Below are 18430 nucleotides of genomic sequence, written 5' to 3' on the forward strand. Positions count from 1 at the left end.
ATGGTGGACCCTGTTGTAAACAAGTGTAATGCTTAATTGGGTCGTCCACTCACAGTTAACAGCCTTTGTATTGAGTTTGTGCTTGAAATGTACTGTAATTCTGCAAACTGTTAATAAAATTTTCAATCAATCAATCAATAAAGCATTACACTTGTTTACAACAGGGTCCACCATTTTCAATTCATCAGAACATTTAGAGACGTACAAATATACACTTCTATAAAGACAGGAAATCATCATAGTAAAAAAAGGGAAAGACAAGTACAGTATGGGGAAAAATGGGGTGTGGGGGGAACTAAGACTTGAATTAAGGGGACCAGTTTCGAATTGCAGCCGTCCGTAGGTGCCCTTTGAGAGTGGTTTTGAAGGAGTCAAGGGATTCACATGTCTTAACGGCTGTTGGTAGGGCGTTCCACATTTTAGTGGCATAGGAGCGAAATTAATTCAATCCCTTGTTTGAGCCGAATCTGGGTTGCACGTGCATGGTTTGTTGAACTCCCTCTGGTGTTGTTTGAGTGGATTTCGTTGACATTCTCTGTCAACAACCCTAAGCCATTCCAGCCTATCAAAATGGGCAGGGGTGAGGTGGGTTCGGGGAGTGAGGCTGCCTGACCAGTTTGTTTTGGGAAGTCTGGAGCCTTGTTTAAAGGGCCTTTGAGGTGCTGTGGTATCAAGAGATGCATGCCTAGTCGAAGAAACCTTTGCCTCCAGGATGGAACCTATAGGTAATTTCATCTTTTCATGTGATAATATCGTCACCCACTTTAACTGAGAAGCCGTCTGCCTTTCTGAGATTACTAGCCTATTTGATTCAAAGAGAATGGATTCAGTTTTTCCCAGGTGTAAAGATAGTATGTTATCAGCGAGCCAGGTGCAGATTCTGCAGAGTTCAGAGCTGAGGGCCTTTTCAACCTGCAACCTGCCTGTCTAGATCAGTTAAAAACAAACAAAGTTACAAATAAAAGACAACACCGAAAGATTTAACTGCAGCAACAGCTTTTCTCATTACACACATAGTTCCCCCCATACTGTACGTGTTTTCGTTATATTTGTACATCTCTAAATGTTCTGATGAATTGAAAATGGTGGACCCTGTTGCAAACAAGTGTTTACTTGTTCTAACAAGTGTTTACTTGTTTACAAGTGCTTTATTGCAAGTGCTTACAAGTGCTTTATCATGGTTCGTCCACAAAGTAACAGTTATTGTATTGACTTGTGCTTTCGTTTGAAATGTACCCATTCTACATGCTGTGAAATAAAAAATCAATCAATCACGCACGCACAGACAGACAGACAGACAGACACAGACAATAATTTTACTTTGAACAACTTCCACCGTGTTCCACTATAGAGCCATGTATGGTGGGAGTTTATGTTTTTTGTTATGCTTCTTTCTTTTCTTTCAAGATACTGGCAAACAGTTTGTATCTCCAAAGTGAAAAGGCTCCCTTTAACTTTACAGTCAATCGACTTTTCAGGAATTACCCTTTTCAGCCATTAGATAAGATAAAGCAGGTGGACGTTTGTTCGAGTGCATTATGGAGAACAGAAGACTCTTCTGAGAACTTAAGAGAGTGAGACAGGCAAGCAATTCATACTATTTTTTTAAATTAATTCCCACCAAACTCACCCCCTCCTGTAACATTATCATCAAAAATATTACAGTCAGTGCAGTAAATGAATAGTGTGCAATGGCAAGCAAAGAAATATAAACCCCTTTCTCCCCTCACCAGTTTGGTACGTTCTAAATCTAGGTCCAATCACAGGAGTCCAACACAGCGCGCACGCAATGCACTATGGGTCTGGACAGAATGAATGAATGAAGATTGTTGCCATGGTAACAGAAACATAATACGTAACGTGAGTCCCTGAGGGTGAGGAAGATAGTTTGGCCATGCCATGAATCAGTACAGTCTAGTTCCTTTGTTAAGTATTGGGTTTATTATGTCACAATACCCTGTCTGCCCGTCGTCCATAAAAGCTGCATATAGCCTATTTCCCCATCAAATTACACACCCCACCCCCATTGCTGATAAAAGGTTTTACACATATTTGTCTTTTCTTAAACCTGTACTTATTATTATTACTACTACTACTACCAGTAAGACGCCCTGAGGGCGAGAAGCGACCTCGCCCTTGCACGCATCCGCCTGGGTGACGGCAGACTGCTGGGCAAGCGCTGGTGCTTTGGCATGGGGGCTCAGATCAACATCCATCCATCTTCAACCGCTTATCCATTGTCGGGTCGCGGGAGCAACATCTCCACCAGAGTGCTCCAGACTTCCCTCTCCAGAGCAACATTAGTGACTTCCTCCTGGGGGATTCCGAGACGTTCCAAGGCCAGTGAGTCGATGTGTTTCCTCCAACTGCGCCTTGGTCTGCCCCGGGGTCTCCTCCCAGTGGGACGTGTGTCGAGGACCTCCCTAGGGAGACGCCCGAGAGGCATCCTAACCAGATGCCTGAACCACCTAAGCTGGCTCCTTTTCAGATCAACATATGGAATGAATTCTGTACTGGCCACATATGGAGCATGTCTTGAGTGTACAGGGTTTGATGAGGTCAGATCAACATATGGAATGTCAGAACAGGTCAGCTCCATATATGGAGATATAAGGGTTTGAGGTCATATATGCAGATCTAGGTGATGATCCAGTCTTCTCCATGTATGGTTATCCAGGGTTATATGAGGTCAGTCTCTATGATGTCCACCATATGGGGGCCATATATGGTGATATGGCCATATATTGACATTCCCATATATGGGGATGGGCCCCTGGTGATGTCGTCTACGTTGCATATATGCCCATATATGGAGATCCCTGATGATGTCACATGATGTCACAAGGCATGACCATATATGGAGGCGTGGGGTGACTAACCGACAGACGGAGTGACAGGAAATGCACGTTTTCATAGTAAATGCGACCAGTGGTCGCAACTACTACTACTAGGCTGCTACTACAACTATCTCATTCTGCATGTATCTGTATGAGTGACAAATAAACCCCCTTGCAGCACCTATATGTATAAATTGTGTCTAATTTAGCTGTGTAGGCAAACGATTGCAATTTTGCCACAAACTGATAGGCCTGTTTAACTTGTGATTGTGAACATCTGTTGCATGTTTCCCCCAGAACACTAGTTAATAATGAACCAACGGGTGGTTATTATGATCACAGGTGTCTTTTTAGGCTTGAGCCATGGGAGAAAAAAATATTGACATTTCTTGAACTTCTTTTTTATTACTATGCTCATCCTCACACTGAAAACTAGAGTGACCAAACACTGCTTATGCCTTGCATTACTTTCACATGTAGTCTTATGGTTATAGAAAGTCTAAAGAGTATAGAAAAGGGACGATGGGCTTACAACAATAGCAATGAATAGGACAGTAACAGTTTGACAAAAGATTTAACTAGATTTTTTTATGGTATTCTTGCCTTAACCTGTTTACAACTGGGGACACAATGGCTGTAATAAACTGAAAAAGTTCTGGAAAGATGCTGGGATTTACAGTAGACCCATTTGGTTCCCCAAATGGGGACACCCAGGGGTCCTTGGGAGGGTTCCAGGGCCAGCCAAATGTGTTACATCCAAATCACTTTAACCACTTACACCCTATATACTGTGCATTTTTGCATCAGCAAATTGCTGATCTACAAACTCACAATGCATCATGTTGTGAGCTTGTAGATTGGCTATTTTAAATTCTACTAGACACACAATAATGCCAACACTGCCCCCATGGAAAGATGCCACGTTTGACTCTTCAGGATAAGGCCTGTGCAGTGTGCAATAGGGCAAGTGGAAGCTGTTTTTCCATTACGCAGAGTGGCAGCATTATTTGGTGTCAGCCCTTACCATTTCCAAACCTAGGACGAAGTTTGTGAGACTGGTGAAGTCAAAGACAAAGCGCAAAGTGGTCGTTGCAGGAAGACAACACCCCAAGAAGACTGGTTCCTCACCCTTGCTTCACTGAGAAAACGAGAGCGGCAGGTCAAGCAAGCAAGCATTGAGGCAAGGCATTGAAGACAGCTGTGAGCTGTACATGCAAAGGTTATTATCCAAGTGACCTTAAGCAAAGCTGTGTGTGCAGGTGTATAAACCTTTGTATTTTTATTTTTAGAATAAACACAAAGATTAGTTTTTCTGGTATTTATTGTGCATGTTTTTTGTGTTTTCAACATTTTCAGATGGAAAGAGAAGAAAATGGGTCTCCTGTGTAAACATGTTTTGTTTTTCTACAGTTAACTTGACAAGAAGTTCCTGTTCATTTCATAAAACACATATGCAAATGTAAATAATGTATTCTAGAATTCTTTGTCTTTGGCATGCATAAAAGTACACTTAGACAACACAGATTTGGGAAACTGTGTGAACACTATGTTGACACATACAGAACAGGTACAACTTCGTACACATCCACTCTAAGACATAATTCACATGACGCAAACATTAGTCTCTAGAAGCACTTTGCTAGTTTGACTGTAAACAAATGCTGTCAATCTCACAATCAAGTGTGTGTGTAAAGCGCTTTGATTATTGGTAGCTTTGGAAGAGAGATTCCCATGCTTGTAAACATTGATGGAACTGTCATGTATCCTAGGAAAATCACACCTGTGTGAACTGAGCGGTGCAACTATACGTACTGTACTGTAGTACACATACTACTAAATGGATGTACTGTACTAGTGGGCAATGGGTGTGTGTGCCGCCCAACAGTGCCACCCCAGGTCACAGAGCGCTACTGCAGCTGTCCGTGCTGAAATGGACATACCGGTACCAGTGTACACGGGGACAGACACAGACAGACATAGCTGCGTGTTGGAGCGGTTAGGCACCACTCAAAAAGAGGAATAACACATGAGAACAATGTGTTAGAGTGGAGTTTACATTCAGGGAGCTCATTTCATAGCCCAGGCCAGATTGTGTTGCTTTCTTCTGTGGGACAAGACAAGCACAGGGACAATTCACAGAGGTTCACAGTCACAATATACTGTAGATCAACACTAGGGAGCACCAACATAACACAAAGGACATTCCGATAAAACGGTGACACTTTTGAACATGACCAGTGAACTAGGTTGGCACAAGTTAGCACATATAAAGTGGGAAAAGACTCAATACACTCAACACAGCACTCGTCTTTTACATATCTATAAACCTTGGTCTCCAATTCATATACACTTTAGGTGGAGAACATTCTACTAGACACAATAATGCCATGTAGTCGTCAGACAAAAAAATAACAACAGTCTGTACATACAGTAACTTATATAATTTATGAGAATTAAAGTGCGAAACCTATGACATCGACAATCACCTGTTAGGCTACAGCAAATCCTTTGCCTCAGTTTGGAGGCGTTTTCAGGAAGAACACTTTTTAAACAGAAAGTGTGAGGTCATCCCTTTCTCCAGAGAGGTCAAGGAATTTCAATTCCAGTATCATTCAGGTTGGGATGGCTCAGAGCTCCCAGCACCCCCTGTAAGGTTCATTATACTCCATCGCAAGATGGTGTCGCTTGCCGAAAATAACTGTTCTACAAGTAGATCAGCTCTTTTTGGCAAGCAACACCATTGTACTAGAGTATAAATTAGGAGGCATTCAACTGACAAGTATACAGAGCTGCTCACAGGATGACATTCAGTGCTAATAATGTTCGGATCGGTTTCTTTGTCCTAGCGAGACATCATTCGTACAAACTCTGTGAAAATAAATGATGATGGCAAAGGTTTACTTGTACTTCTTGTCCAACACAGGATATGCATGTATACATGAAAATAACACAGCCCAGCAAGCCAAATGACGTTATGATGATGTTCTCCGGTGACTCTGGTGACGTTCAGGACTAGGCCAGATCACAGTCCATATGGGGATGATCTTTACGTCATTTCTAGGACGTCTTCACCAGTTGAAATTATATAGCTTATTCTGGCTCAGATCTGACTAGTTATGATATGGCCTCTATCTGACTCTCTCTGATTCATCCAGGGATGTCGGTCTAGTGGGCAGAATTTATGTTGGTTGAAATCTAGTCTTGGTTTGACTTGATCTGGCCCCAATCGAGACATCACTAATTCGTCCAGGTCCTGATCGTGCTTGCTGGGAGTGTAACTAAAATGGTAAATGGTGCATTTATATAGCGCCTTTATCCAAGGCGCTTTACATAGATTGTGCATTACATTCACCCATTCACACACACATTCATACACCGATTGCAGCGGAAGCCATGCAAGGTACCAACCAGCACATCAGGAGCAATTTAGGGTTCAGTGTCTTGCCCAAGGACACTTCGACATGTAGACAGGAGGAGCCGGGAGTCGAACCGCCGACCCATGGATCATTGGACGTCCTGCTCTACCTCCTGAGCCACAGCCGCCCACTACACGTTATACCAGCGTACAGCATAAACATTACACATATAACTGCAGTATAATGAGGCTATAGTATACATATGCATAAAAGGTTAACTTGCCTTCAAAATCAACAAGCCCATCTCCATTCAAGTCCACGTCCCTCAGGATATCTTCAATATCCTTATGACCAACCTGTGCGCTCACAAACACACACACACACACACACACACACACACACACACACACACACACACACACACACACACACACACACACACACACACACACACACACACAGTTCAATTTCAGTTTACTCATAGTGAAACTCAAAGAGTTTCTGCACACAAGACGATAAAAACATAGTTGTATGTGCATGCATGTACACATACACACCCATGCACATAGACATACACACACACACACACACACACACACACACACACACACACACACACACACACAAGGGGTGTCACAATCCAGGATTAATTTAACTTTTCATTTTAAGATCACAATTCAATTCAATTTTTGAATAGAGTCTTATTAGCCTGCCCTAATAAGTCTCTAAAGACAGCTGGACCAGAACGCTGGTCCAAGCTGTGCTTGTACTGATTGGAACTAGACATTAACCTCTCAAATAGAAAATATAATTTAAATTTAAATTACATTTTTCTTCTGACTGCAGTGTCAGACACCCCTACAACATACAGTAAGAGAAATGATCGAATGTGCTCATACCTGTTGCCCTAACAGCTTTCTCATAGCCTCTCTGAGCTCAGATGTGCTTATTGCTCCATCCCCATTAGTGTCAAACTGAGACAAGGCCAGATGTCAAAGAAAAAGGAAACAGAGAACAAAATGAGCAAAAGATGAAAAGGTAAAAATGAATAGTGTTGAATAAATACAATACAATTATAGATTCTCACCTCTCTGAAGGCCTCTTTTAATTCTTTTATACCAATCATGTCTGCAGTTTCTGCCAGGAGTTTTGGGCCCATTAAATCGACAAAATCCTCAAAGTCGACTTGCCCTCCCACTTCGGAAAAAAAGAGAAATGTAATACAATTTGAATATAATTCAGAATATAACAGTATTACAAACACAGTAAAACCCTGAGTATTTAAGGTGCTGGAGGTTTTGTTAAAATAAGTGTTAAATAGCTTACGCATACACTATTACCCTGAGAATCATTGGTAATGTCTGTTCAAGAATAGCCTGGGATCAATACTATTTTCGGGTTTCTGATCTGGTAGGAGTGGAAATAACATTATGCCAGTAAGGCTATCCAACGTTGAAGCTGCCACTACCTACTGGCGAAAAGAGGAACTGCAGCACTTTGGACGGACGTTCAAGACGTCATGTATGACGGTCTGGGCTTTGAGGTCCGGGCTTAACTTCCACTCACTCGAGCCATTGAGTTATAATTGTACTTTCGGCAGTCTTCCGGGTGCTTCAAAACGCCACTGAGCAACTTCCATCGAAATTAATAGCGAGGGGGCATGGCTGACGCTCCGGTTCGGTCTCTATCCTATTATTACTCTATGGCCGGAACCCACAACCAGAATAACAGGGGTCTCTCCAGTTCTAACAGAAGGGCTAACAATATCATCAAATCAAGAGAGAGAACTTCCGGAGGATACAGGATAAACAAGTGAAATTGGAAGTGACCAAAAAAAATGAGCAGAAAAATGTGTAACACAAGCTGACACATGATCTTTGTGGGCTTCTCTCCCCTGATTGGATGACATGTGTAACCCACTAAAGAGCAGGCGAGAAGGGGAGACCTGTGTTACTGATCAAACATATCTACAGTAGTATACACTACTACAGCAGCAATGATTACTACCAATATATTGACCTTTTAACAATAAACATTTTGTTTTAAACAAAAAACACACTATGACATAATGTCAATAAAGGGAATATTTGGTATATCGTATTATACATTTCTAATAAACAGAGCAACTCTTGAATATATTTCAGCAATATTTGGAGTTACCTCATGGCAAGGTGATGACACAATCCAAATCGCTTTAATTTTAACTCTGAGAGTGCACACTGTAGACCCATGAGGATTCCATTTCAGACTTAAATGATGACACTCAGTTTGCAGTGACTCTGTTTGTGTCTCTCTCAATTTATTTCTGAATTTGTAAAACAACTCTACTCTCTACTCTTCATGTGACCACCGCGCTCTGACTTTATCAAATAAATAACGGTAATGGGTTGCACACACAAAGACTGCATTTCAATAATTTATTCTTGCATTTTGAACAGGAGGCAACGTTTCGGCTATCCAGCCTTCATCAGTGATGAAGGCTGGATACATTACCGTTAATATTTTAAAAAGATCTAAAATGTAATAAACAGAACGTTAAAAAAAGAATGAAAAGAGTTTGCTGTGTAATGTCCAATGTTTATATGTAATATAGTGTAAAAAACAAAACAACTTACAGTTCATGTTGATCTGCTGGCTCATTTCTATGAGCTCCATTTCGGTGGGCATGTATCCCATAGTTCTCATACAGTTTCCTAGGTCTTTACAGCTAATGAAACCATCTTTGTCTTTGTCAAACTCCTTGAATGCATCCCTCAGCTCTGATTGAGAGATTAAAAATATTTGTTTTCAGATACTATTTTGCACATGCACATTAACACCAAAAGCACACATGCAGATCAATAAACCCATGCACCCATGCACGCACACACACGCACACACACACACACACACACACACACACACACACACACACACACACACACACACACACACACACACACACACACACACACACACACACACACACACACACACACACACACACACACACACACAGAGTAAGACTATGTAAAGTGAGCGATATCTAAAACACATGAAAACACAGCTGACCTGATTTGACATATCTTGAGAGGAAGAGAAAGTAAAAACAACTCACCATCCATTTCCTCTGGCCTCAGCTCTCTGTCCTATAGGGAAACAAGATTTGGCATCAGAACAACATAGATATCCTTTCAATAAAAAGTTTTCAAGTAATTACAGTAACACCATCAGAACAAAAGTTTTACAATCACACCACATCATTAACGCCATCATAACAAGCACAGTTAATTGTACTAATGAAGTATCCTGCGAGCTCAAGAAGACATTATTAACACCACACTCCTCAGTTTGCAAAGGTAACCTAAATTCAAACATACCGGTGACAAGTCTGTGACCATTTTGACTCCTAAGCCAGAATCAGCAAATTGCTCCATATCAACTCTCTATCTACTTGGTGGATCTCAAGTGAAAATGGCACCTAATTGTACAGGATGGCATAACTGAAAAGTGCCACTCTCACACTCTTGATGAAATAAGCTAAACCCCTCAATCCTACGATAATGATCAAGTGTGGCTGGGAAACGCATCCTCACACTGAAGAATGTTGCCGTTTTCTTTTTTTCACCTCATGCTCACAATGACTGCGACCTTTAAAGGGCACAGAGAGGGAGAGACATATCCCAGAGCCCTCAGGGGTTAACAGCGGGAGCAGTGAGAAGTGTAAACACAGCACTCAGTCTTGACGTCAAGCCCAAGAACTGCCTGATCACTGAACCACTGACATAGAAAACACAGGAGGCACATGGACTAATGGAAGCGTCATCAGATGACGTGACGAGACACACGTCACAACATCTTTAGCAGCTCTATCAATCCTTCAGCCTGTGGTGGCTAAAACATTTGCACCTGTCAAGACAAAATACAATGTTCTGACGTGCAGTATTTTTATAGAAAGTCTGACAACTCAATTACATGCACAGTTTGCACACTGTGTAACAGGTAACATTGTACAAAAACAAACATTCTAATGCAACAGCAAACATATTGACAGATTACATCTTTCTATTCATCATTTGCATTGTGCAACACATTGTTAATTGTTAATTATCCTTTGAAGCATCGTGAACTTTGCATTGCAGTATTGTACATTGTTTTCACGGTGTGGCTTTGCAGAGGCCAGCTGTCTGTAGTTGTCCAATCTCGCAAACCGCTAAATCACACCCGTGGCCTGGGCCGTGGCTCAGCGGTCCAGGCACCTTGGTTGGTAATCAAGTCTGGCAGTGTGCCACGGGTTCGACTCCCGATCCCGACGGCCGTTACTGCATGTCACCCCCCATCTCTCTCCCCATTTCCTGTCAGCCTACTGTCTGTCCCTCCAAAAATATAAGATAAAGGCGAAAGCCGCTCTTATCATCGTACATCATCTCATTCCGGCCAATCACAAATTGCGTCATGTCATCATGACGTAAAATAGACAATATGACGTAAAATTGGTTTGAATCTGCGGCCTGACAGCGTGCCGCAGGTTTGAGTCCTGATCCCGACGGCCTTTGCTCATTCCCAATCTCTCCACTATATCCTTTCAATAAAGGGAGAAAAGCGTAAAAGAATATTTAAAGAAAATAGACGATCTATTAGTGACACATTTTTTATATATTTTTCAAATATTTGGGGTGTCTGGCACAAAAGAATTCAGATGGGGGATCCGAGGACAAATACATATTAATTTGGGGGGTCCTTGACATGAATAATTTTTTTTTTGAGAACTACTGGTTTAAACAACATAGAAAAAGAAAAAAAAAGAAAAGGCCCACAACTACCAATATTCTCAAGCGACTTTACAGAAAAACAAGCCCAAAGTTGCTTATAATAAGCAGATCCTGACCCTGACCAACCTTTAGGAATCTTTAGTCAAGAGATCACCCTAGAACAAAATGGATATTTTTGTATGGCAGAGTATGTTAATACAATATAACAACTTCATCTGCAGTGGTTGGAGGTGGTCTCTCCAGTCTTCCATTGAGAAGCAGCTTTAAAACTCAGGTCAGAATCCCACACGAGTCTCTTTAAATATTTATTCTTTTATATAATAAAATATAAAATGTGCATTTGTGCGTGTCCACACTTACGTACAGGCTGCCTGCCCTTGGCCAAGGCTTTACTCAGGTAGATGCAGGTTGACCCCAGTATGTTGCTCATGAATGTGTAGCTTTGTGTCATGGACACTAAAGAGTCCCTCTGGCCCCTCTCCTCAGCAAAGGAAAGCACCCCTCTGTACCTTTGCTCAACATCCTGGAGCATCTTTCCAGAGAGGTGTCGGTAAGGGGGCAGAGACAGTGTTAGAGACCCATAGTAGCTTCGGGATAGAAAGGACATAAACAAAGCTGTTGAGGGAATGTGTGAAGGAGTCGATCCATGTCAGTGAATGCATTCTTCATTCTTCAGTGCTCCCTGTAAGAGTGCTCCGGATTCTATGAAAAATAATTATGTCTGCAAGTGAGAGACAGACGGTGTGAAACAGAAATACAAGGTGAGAAAGACGATCCGTCCACATGTGGCCAACTTTCCACTCATTCATCATAAACAGTTTACTTGCCACACTGTGTAGACTGGCACCCAACGCCTATACACTGTCACAGGGACAGTAAACACACAGACTGTAGAGGCAAACGGGACGAACATCTACTGTATTGCACAAAAGAGCAGGATATACACACTGGGCTGAACACAAGAGCGAAAACCTTCTGCCCCTGCAGAAAACATTATGAGATATTTCCTTCTGTATCACGTTTAACACCAACCACATCTCTGCCAAACTCCGATCGCTGCTGTGAAGGTTTGACAGTTATTTACTTGTGCTCATTCCAGCATGACTTAGAATGGTGCAGTGCAACGCTGGCTTACAGAATTTATATTCGGAAATATCTTCATATCAACTCAAGTATGAGTGACCGATGTTATAGAAAGCGAGTTACCGTAATGAATCCTACCACCAAAAATGAAAACTAAAAACTGACTTTTGTCTTAACTGCTTTCTGTGAGGCCATGTCTCACAAGTCACGCCATGTTTGGACATAATACAAATCAAACACAAAAAAGTTGAAGATCTCTCTCTCTCTCTCTCAGTAGGGAAATGCAATGGTCCACATGCAACTAATATATAGCACTACTACACAACACTGCAAATAAACATGCTTTAAAGAGGTGCAAAATTAAACATGTCCATGCACGCAATGCTGGCATAATGCCATTTAAGTCCATCGATGTTCAACAAAGTAGGCTAATTAGTTCAAGTCAGAACAACACACGAACACAATCCATTTAGTACACACAGCAGTGATAGCAAAGGAAGACATGGTGACATTGTCATTATACAGACAACAGCCTTACCTTTCTAACAGGATATGCTAAGCAGTTTCCCATAGCAAAGGAAAATACTGTCTCTACAAAGACCATGAGGATCTTTCTCCTGTAAAGGCTATGGTTTGATAGATAAAAGAGCAGACTCTAGTTTCACAGAGACCCATGTGGGGAAAAAGCTGCTCATCCGTTCATATGGCTCGTTTAAGAAGAAGTGCACTGCATGGTAAAACAATCTGGTATGAATGAAACTAACAATGGGAAGAGTAATACAAACTGAAAGAGAGAGAGAGGTTAGGGAGGAGAGTGAAGGGAAGGAGGGGGAAGATAGAGAGTGATAGAAAAATACTTGGGGTATAAATGAGTGGAGGGAGGGAAGTAGTCACGCACGCACGCACGCACGCACGCACGCACGCACGCACGCACGCACGCACGCACGCACGCACGCACGCACGCACGCACGCACGCACGCACGCACGCACGCACGCACGCACGCACGCACACACACACACACACACACACACACACACACACACACACACACACACACACACACACACACACACACACACACACACACACACACACACACACACACACACACACACACACATTTCTCGTACATGTTTCAATTGTTTAGTTACTGTACTTGAGAATTCTGGGAAATAGCTATGTTTATTACAGGATAACAGATATTATATGATATCATAGTTGGAATGATATCACTTTGAGAACACACAGGCAGAGACAGTGAATAAAAGCAAGAACTTATTTAGAAATGGTCAGAAAATGTATACAGTATATATATAGGCATTATTACATTATGAGTTGCTACATAGCCCTTTATTGATCCGGACATTCAGTCGCCATGGCAATTACAGCTGTCATAAAACACAAGCACTGACAATAAAGAACACAGTAGTTAAGAAAATAGCCAGCTGGGGGGAAAAAAGCTACATAGATTAAAAAAAGAAAAAGAAAAAAGGAGGGCCAAAAAAAGAAAGTCATATCATGAGCAAGATTCACATTGGTCATTCATTAGTTTGTGGACCGAGCAGAACAGCTGGTAGTGGTGTGACCGTTGGCATCATTGTACAGCTTCATATGAAGGACTGACTGAGTCCATTGGTCCTCTGTGGTGTGGGGGTGAATCATTTTGCGTACGCCACAGAACTGGCACTTCCATCCTCCACCACCTCCACATCACCTCCAGTCCTCCACTCTCACCTCCCATTTAGATGGTACGCAAACTGCATGATGGTCATGGTAGTCCCTCACCCGTGGTTTCAGGACCAGTCGCTCAAAGGTCTTCAGGGCATGCGATGTCTGAGCAACCGTCCTGTACTTATTAAGGAACTTTGGAACTGGGACAGTGCAGGAGGTTTTCCAGGTTACAGAGACCATCCGTAGCCTCAGGGGCTGAGGTTAAAAAGGTCCCGGAGCGGGGCTGCTAACTGGTCAGTTCACACCTTTAGCACCAGTGGGAGTTGATGTTCTCCAGAGCTACAGACCCACTGCCCTTCTCACATTTGTCATGGCGAGCTGACACCTCACTTGGTTGGTCGTGAGGATCAGGGGTGGAGGGCCTGCCGCTGCAACAAATGGACGGTTGCCCTCATCGTCGCTGTAAGGGTCAGCCAAAGTTGCTGTTACTGTTGTGCCAGGTGCCCTCTCCCTGAGTGGCCGCTGCCTGGAGCCACCATCCAGAGCTGCCTACAGCAACTTATATGTTTGACTACTTCAAAACACTCAAGGCCTCATAACTATTAAATACTAGGTGTTATTTAAATACCAGGTATTGATCTGTTATAGTTTTGACCCGTTATAGTTACAGCACATAACTTTTTCTGACATTACTCGACCTTACTTACTCTAACCTTGCACTTTGTGAGTCGTTCTGGATAAGAATGTCTGCTAAAAAGGTGGTATAACAACACAGTCTTATAGAGACCAAAATCCAGGTATAGGTTAAAAGATAAGCAAGAAAGGGGACACTTTGAAGCATCAGCATATGCATATCGCAAGCTATACTATAAATATGTGTCTGACTACTTTTGCTTCACAGGTGCATCACAGCAGGTGCATTAGATATACTGTTCTAAGTACTAATGCTCTTTTTTCCTAACTTGTGAAAATCTCAGACAGGCCCTATAAAAAACTAAAAAACTAAATTAACTTATTTAACCTGTAAGGTTCATTCTTATTTACAGCAAGCTCCAGCCCAGTGTATTCCTCACCTGCACTTTCCCTCGCAAGGGAATTCAGCAGGACTGTGACACAGAAAGGAAAATAAGCATTCCTTATGCAAGACAGACTTCAGAAATCTAATTTAGCTTTCTGTTATCTTTAAGTACACAAACCAGCACTCACACATGCAGTTGCACAGACACGCACACACACTGTCGTTCCCTGCCCCCGCCCACTATCTCCCATTAACCACTACCTTCAGCAGCAGCAGACAAGCACAAGCCAAGGTCACTGTGACCTAGTGGACACACAATGGAAAAAAGGTTTAAGACATCGACAAACAAAGAGTAAAGGTCCCTGCACACAGAGCGCGTTTTCGTTTTGCTGCGTTTCTCCATCGGTTTTCCGAAAAACGCGTCCAGTGTGCAAATACCTTTAGTGAGAGAGAATATAATAAATATAATATATGAGGGATATTGCTTCTTGGAATGGAAGCACATTCAGAAAGAATAACTGATGTATTTTTTGTCCTGGCAAAATAGTTACAGGGAGGCATGAAGCTATGTAAAAAGTAAAAACATCTGAAATTAATATAATAAATGGAATGGGGAAATTCTGTGACATTGTGTACATTTTCTATTAAGGCAATCCTTTTTAAATCTTGCTTCTAATAAAGGATCTTCAACCATTGATGATATGTCAACACCTTATGTTGTTGCATCTATTGCAAAATCAATGATTATCTACTATACCAGCACACCCAGCAGAGACATCTATAAATAGCCCATAAGCAGTGCAATAGTATCTGTTTTCTTCGTATTATTCAAACTGAACAGTGTGTGGATGTCTCAAATCACATTTTCTCATCTCTTTCCCACATAATTGTTTTCCCTAAGACGTCATTCAATATGAGCCAATGTTTTTTCACAACACGACTCACAGATTGACTCACAGGACACTTGAACAATATGCTTTCAAGAAGAAAGCCGGATCCCTTGCTTGAACACCATTGGCTGATCTGACTTGTTCCACACTGAGCCTGTTCAATGCCCAATAGGGCTGGAAAAACTGGGGTGTGAGTCATCCACCCTATCCAATCTCAAATTATGAACATTCTATACGAAAGCAAGTAGCCTTCAAATGTCAGCTCCAAAGATGCTGCAAAGGAGACTGGCAAGGTGCCAAAATAAACATAATGTTTATACAGGATCTATTTTAAAGCATCAAGATGAACCTTTGTGAGGATTCTTGCTGTGGTCTGTGTGCAAAGAACTGTCTTTGATGTAATTCCAGTTAATTTGATGCCTATATGGACGTATCAGATTTGTTTATGGTTATGTCTAATGAGTAACATGCCTATATATATATGAGTGTATCTGTTTTTTTATGGTTAATTATGTCTCAGTCATAGTGATGTGGCTGTGGCCCTGCCTGTTTGTATATGGGCGTATACTACTATGGTCAGGTTGACCTGGCTGTCTTCATGAACATTTGACTGTGTATTATTGTGACCAAACAACGCAGATTACTATGAAAACCTGCAAAACCCGTCAGTCGGTTCGTCGGCCACGCCTCCATATATGGTCACGCCTCGTGACATCACTCCTCAATATATGGTCACTCCTCGGAACATTACGCATCATGACACGTCACGCGACCATATATGGCCGTCTCCATATATGAAGATCACGACACTGACCTCATCTAACCCTGGATAACTGTACGTGGAGAAGACTGGATCATCACCTAGATCTGCATATATGGAGCCGGCCAGCAACTCTACATCTGACCTCAAACCTCAAACCCTTAGATTTCCATAATATATGGAGCTGACCTGTTCTGACATTCCATATGTTGATTCTTCCCCACCTGCCCTTCCTCTTCGATGTCTCCCTTTTGACTGATACCTGTCCATTGAAACTCTAGACGGGCTTGCCCCAAAGTTAGCAGTGCAGCCGCGCCCGGCAGCCAGAAAAAACTTAACAGGCCTGAAAATGAAGGCCCGGCCCTACCTGGGCCCTCATCAAACCCTGTACACTCAAGACACTTCCCCCACTGCCAGCCTTAGATCTCCATTTATGGAGCTGACCTGTTCTGACATTCCATATGTTGATCTGACCTCATCAAACTCTGTACACTCAAGACACGCTCCATATATGGCCAGACCTCATCAAACCCTGTACACTCAAGACACTGCCCCCGCTGCCACCCTTAGATCTCTATATATGTTGCTGACCTGTTCTGGCCAGAACAGACTTCATTCCATATGCTGACCCCCCATGCCAAAGCGCCAGCACTCACCCAGCAGGGCGAGGTTGCTTCTCGCCCTCAGGGTGTGAATGGTCCACCTGTATAGACTTGACTGTATCACAGACTATACTTTCTGAAGCCTGGTGTAAACTACAACTGTCACCTGTGTGCGGTTGTAGGCAATGCATGTAAATAATAATTTTGGCTTTCCACCAGCAGAGCAGCTGGTTAGGAAATATTGGAACGTATATTTTATTCATACAAATTTATTCCAATAATTAGCCGACAACTTTTGTGTTGACTCTACAGGGCCTTACCTGTCCAAACAGCGAATTCAGGATGGTGCTCAAATGGAGATCGGATGCGGTCGACGCCGCACTGGACCTCCGCGACCGACGGGAAGATCTGCTGCTGGACAAGGGGACCAGTGAACTTGACGAGGACTGGGATGCGATCATACTGACACGGTCGCCGCCACTGTTTGACAAACTGCATCTCTTGTGGTCCTTCCGTTCGAAGAAAGGCGCCGTGTCGTCGTTGCTGTCCGTCAAAGAGGGGATGCTGCTGGGGACTGTGCGAGTGTGCGTGTGGCTGCGATGGTCGTCTGGTGGTGCTGGTGGTGGTGCTGGTGGAGGGTCCTCTCGGTTGTGTTTTCTGCGGTGGTGGTGTCGATGATGATGAGTGGTTCTGGATGACTTGGAGCGCTCCCTCACACTACCTCGCTCCGCTTCACCGTTTTCCTCAGGTGGGTGGTGGTCTCCTCCTGAAACTTGGTCCTGCTGCTGCGGGTCACGCCGAGTGGAGCAGTTCTTACCCCGTGCTGTCGCGGCGTTGTTCCGGCTGAGAAGAAGCGATGGGTGGCACAGGGGTCTCCGTGCACTGACATCGCATTCAGCCGACCAGAACGACTCCTCCTGTGGGGCGATGCTGTTTGGAACCGCGGTGGCCGGGCGGTGGTGATGGTGGTGGTGACTCCGACGGCTCTCCGTCGTGCGTTCAGGGAGGTGTGTCGCCGGTCTCGCCGATGATTTCAGTGAGGAGATCGTCGTGGATTCGGATTTAGGGAACGAGGAGCTCATGTCTGTTGTTGTTGTTGTTGTGTCTGAGCGCTTAATTAATAAAATGTCCGTTTTATCTGTTGTCGATTCATAATTTCTTGAGCACGACTGCCTCGTGCAGAGCCTCCCCGTTTAAAGTTGAATTTCACCACCTGATTGGTGATTGCTGGTGCGGAAGCGCGGCTACAGTCAGTGCGCCCAGACACGCACACACGCACAGAGTAGACGCGCGCGCGCACACAGTGCGTCACCATTGCATGATTGATGACATGCAAACGTAGACATCTTAAAGATATGTGTCACCACACATATCTTACAGTGGCGCGTGCATGACATGTGGGAGACTAGAGCTAGTAAATAAACTAAAGCTAGTGTAATTATGTTCTACTCCTCTTAATTG

At 43.1% G+C, this 18430-nt stretch overlaps 1 protein-coding gene across 2 annotated transcripts; it reads right to left on the reverse strand.

Moving 5' to 3' along the window:
- Positions 1–4157: 4157 nt before the first annotated feature.
- cabp1a (calcium binding protein 1a) lies at positions 4158–18147 on the reverse strand. Of its 2 annotated transcripts, XM_079515631.1 has the most exons (7): positions 17290–18147; positions 9291–9321; positions 8809–8952; positions 7281–7390; positions 7093–7167; positions 6477–6549; positions 4158–5705 (listed from the first exon to the last, which is right to left on the reverse strand). In XM_079515631.1, the coding sequence occupies exons 1-7, from the start codon at positions 18049–18051 to the stop codon at positions 5680–5682; spliced, it is 1221 nt and encodes a 406-aa protein (XP_079371757.1). In that variant the 5' UTR covers positions 18052–18147; the 3' UTR covers positions 4158–5679. The 2 variants fall into 2 exon arrangements, with proteins under 2 accessions (XP_079371757.1, XP_079371758.1); XM_079515632.1 differs by lacking the exon at positions 7093–7167.
- Between the last annotated feature and the right edge of the window lie 283 nt (positions 18148–18430).

This window comes from Electrona antarctica, assembly GCF_951216825.1.
Source record: "Electrona antarctica genome assembly, chromosome: 12".
Lineage (NCBI taxonomy): Eukaryota > Metazoa > Chordata > Actinopteri > Myctophiformes > Myctophidae > Electrona > Electrona antarctica.